At 37.5% G+C, this 4,010-nt stretch overlaps 1 protein-coding gene across 1 annotated transcript; it reads left to right on the forward strand.

Annotated features, from left to right (window-relative positions):
- The first annotated feature begins 1,304 nt into the window (after window positions 1–1,304).
- Window positions 1,305–3,625, forward strand: LOC129300366 (flavonoid 3',5'-hydroxylase 2-like). Its single transcript, XM_054938932.1, has 3 exons — window positions 1,305–2,249; window positions 2,724–2,894; window positions 3,018–3,625. Exons 1-3 carry the CDS (start codon window positions 1,350–1,352, stop codon window positions 3,477–3,479), a joined length of 1,533 nt encoding a protein of 510 aa, XP_054794907.1. The 5' UTR covers window positions 1,305–1,349; the 3' UTR covers window positions 3,480–3,625.
- The last annotated feature ends 385 nt before the right edge of the window (window positions 3,626–4,010 follow it).

A 4,010-nucleotide genomic window follows, 5' to 3' on the forward strand; every position in this document is an offset into this window, starting at 1 on the left:
AAAAGATAAAATAATCTTATGGTTTTATCTCTTAATTTAAGAAAGTATTTTCATAAATAATATGGTCACTCATTGTCTTCTTTTAATTAAGGCATTTTTAAGTATTATTTTTGGATCTTCTAAAATATAATTAATAAGATTTTGCAAAAATTTTATAATTAAGATGGCCTATTAAGTAATGGTAAACATGGAAAGAGTGTTCAATTTTAAAGATAATTAATTCACTCATTAGAGGTATCACTATGTTAAAAAGTTTCCCATAATTTTAAACATGTGAAGAGTATAATTGGAAAGTTGTGACGTTTTTTTACACATAAAATAACAAAATAATTTTTTAAAACATGTGAAATATGTATCTAATATATATTCCTTCTATTAAAAAATGTAAATTTTTTAACCGAATATCATCCCCAATAAAGTAGTTACCTACTTTCAAACTAACCCTATTATTTTTTTATATTTTTACTCCTATTAAACACCCTATAATATAAAGTCATTCATTAATAGGGATACTTTTGAAAAAAAGGTAATGATTATACCTCAAAAAATTAAAAATACCTTACATTTTTAAACATCTAATTCCTCCAAAAATACCTTACATTTTTGAACAGAGGGAGTAAGTAAGATTGGAAGGAGTATTAATTTAATTTATTTTAAATTTATACTCCCTCTGTTCAAACTGTAAGACATTTTTAAGGATTTGGATATTTAAAAATATAAGACATTTTTAGTTTTTGAGATATAATCATTGCCTTTTTTAAAAGTGTCTCTATTGATAATAACTTTAAATTTATTATAGGGTATTTAATATGAGTAAATATGAAAAGATAAGGTTAGTTTGAAAGTAAATAACCACTTTATTAAGGGGTGAGATTCAGTTAAAAATATTTTATATTTTTGGACGAAAAGAGTAAATTAATAATAATATAAAAATATAAATTTAATTGTGATTTATCTATTAATTTGGAAATGAAAAATGTGAAAGGAAATATATCCTTCAATCTCATTCCTGATTTTTTTTTTTTAACAAACAAACTGTAGAGTGCGTCAGCCTCGTTCACACGGTGGTTTCTCTCCATTATTTTTTATCTTCATTGTTCTTCCATTGCAAATTTTAAATTAAATTTATATCTTTAAAACTTATTAAATTTAAATCACTACATCTAACATAACAGTCCGAAATTACACTTAGGCAGATCCCTGTTTACTGCCGTGTCTTCTTGTCTCGCAACTCCTTCACTGAACGACTAATTAAGGACCACTCCTCTACAGGCATGTCTATATAAAGACGCTTCAACCTTCGTTATCACTTCACACGCATCACCTTCTTCCTTCTAAGAACCACAAAAATGGCTTCTCTCAGCCTCTTTCTCCTCCAAGACCTCGCCGTCGCCATTATCATCTTCTTCACCACTCGCTTCTTCTTCCGCTCTATCTTCAAAGGCCATAATCGGAAGCTCCCTCCCGGCCCGACCGGGTGGCCCTTCCTCGGAGCCCTCCCAATTCTAGGCCCCATGCCTCACGTGACCCTCTTCAAGCTCGCCAGAAAATACGGTCCCGTCATGTACCTCAAGATGGGCACCACTGGCATGGTAGTCGCCTCCACGCCGGACGCTGCTCGCGCGTTCCTCAAAACCCTCGACGTCAACTTCTCAAACCGGCCGCCCAACGCTGGGTCCATCATCCTTGGTTACAACGCCGACATGGTGTTCGCTGACTACGGCTCCCGGTGGAAGCTGGAGAGGAAGATAAGCAACCTGCACATGCTCGGCGGGAAGGCTCTGGACGACTGGGCTCATTTCAGAGTGATGGAGCTCGGCCACATGCTGCGAGCCATGTACGACGCGAGCAAGCAAGGTCAGCCCGTGGTGGTGCCGGAGATGCTGACATACGCGATGGCGAACATGATAGGGCAATTGATTCTGGGGAAGAGAGTGTTCGAGACGAAGGGATCGGAGAGCAACGAGTTCAAGGACATGGTGGTGGAGCTGATGACCAGTGCTGGGTTATTCAACATCGGCGATTTCATACCGTTCTTGAGGCGATTTGATCTGCAGGGACTAGAGCGAGGAATGAAGCAGTTGAATCACAAGTTCGATGTGTTGTTGACCAAGATGATCGAAGATCATCAAGCTACGGCTCATAAGCGAAAGGGCAAGCCTGATTTCTTAGACATTGTTACCAAATACATGAAGGAAAACCCAGAGGGAGAGCCTCTTACAATGACCAACGTTAAAGCCCTTCTTCTGGTAAATATATCTTGATTTATCTCTCTGTTAATTAATATATATACTTCAATCTTAGGTTAATTACTATGGTTCATGGAAAATAATCTAAATTTTCTTTGTGTTGGTTAAAGTACAGAGCAATGAAAATGATTCATCTAAATTTTTGGTTGAGAAGAAACTGCTTGCATTTATTAATATACCATATGCATCTTCTCCACAATTGATTAAAAATTGCAATTTCTATATCTCCTCTTAGATTATTATTTGTATTTGATTATTCATGGTTGTGAACACGATGACAAGGTTACTCTTACTTGCATTACTTCAGTGTTCACTGTTTAGTCAAAACATAATTATACCAAAAAAAAAAACTGATTTTCAAACACATCCTTTAGATCTAATATATGCTCTAGATATATGCATCTGAATACATTTGTGACTCGTATTGTTTATAGAAAACATGTTCCTAATTGTGCGGTGCTGTGCGTTTTGTAGAACCTTTTCACAGCTGGAACTGACACATCATCAAGCATCATAGAATGGGCCCTATCAGAAATGTTGCAGAACCCCTCCATCATGAAGCGAGCTCATGACGAGATGGACCGAGTCATCGGCCGTCAACGACGTCTCCAAGAATCCGACATTCCTAACCTCCCCTACTTCCAGGTATATCTATATCTCTTATCATCGTATTGGTGTCTGCTATTAGAGACAAACTTATTAACGTAAATGAATCAAGTATCAAACAAATCCATAAACATGAAATGCGAATCTGTGATTCCTGTGCAGGCCATTTGCAAGGAGACATACCGGAAACATCCGTCGACGCCGTTGAACCTACCGCGAGTTTCGACGGAAGCATGCGAGGTGAACGGTTACTACATACCCAAAGGAACAAGACTGAGCGTGAACATCTGGGGGATCGGAAGGGACCCAAATGTGTGGGACAAGCCATTGGAGTTCAACCCAGACAGGTTCATGAGTGGTCGGAACGCCAAGATCGATCCTCGCGGCAACGACTTCGAGCTCATCCCGTTCGGAGCCGGAAGGAGGATCTGTGCCGGAACCAGAATGGGGATCGTTCTTGTCCACTACATTCTCGGAACCTTGATTCATTCCTTTGACTGGAAGCTTCCACATGGGCTTTCTGAGTTGAACATGGAAGAAAGTTTTGGTCTTGCCTTGCAGAAGAAAGTGCCTCTTGCTGCTTTGGTCTCTCCGAGGTTGTCTCCTGATGCTTACATTCCATAGAAACGTAGTTAATTCACGCAAATGCATATGTTTGTGCCTGAAACATACATACATGAGTGTGTGTGTGTTGAATAACCTGTGATTCATCATCAGTCCTATGCGTGAGAGTTATGTCTATTGATATATTCAGGGATTGGTATAATTAAGCTTTCGTTCTTGTTTTTTTTTTTTTGGTTCCGTTTAAATCATGCACGAAGGTCTATCTCTGTGAAGAGAGGCTTTCATGATCTCTAATAACAATATTATGAAGTTTCTATTTTGTCGCTTTGCGTGCATGCATGTTGCCAGCTGCAACATATTACGGAGCAAACTAAAATTTTATTTATATCAGAATGTTTCAGAAACTAATAAAACGGTAAAACGAAACGTGGTTAAATATAATAGGTTAATTTGTTATAGATTTTAGATTTTATATTTATAATTATAATTTATATCAAGCTGCCAGCCACATGATTATCGCGTAATAAATATTATTTTCTTTGCACTGAGAGGAACAAGAGGGCGTGGCAATCGAAAATTTTGCTCCATCTT

Source organism: Prosopis cineraria, unplaced genomic scaffold, assembly GCF_029017545.1.
Source record: "Prosopis cineraria cultivar Desert tree isolate PC_DT_omini unplaced genomic scaffold, ASM2901754v1 PC1555, whole genome shotgun sequence".
Classification (NCBI taxonomy): Eukaryota; Viridiplantae; Streptophyta; class Magnoliopsida; order Fabales; family Fabaceae; genus Prosopis; species Prosopis cineraria.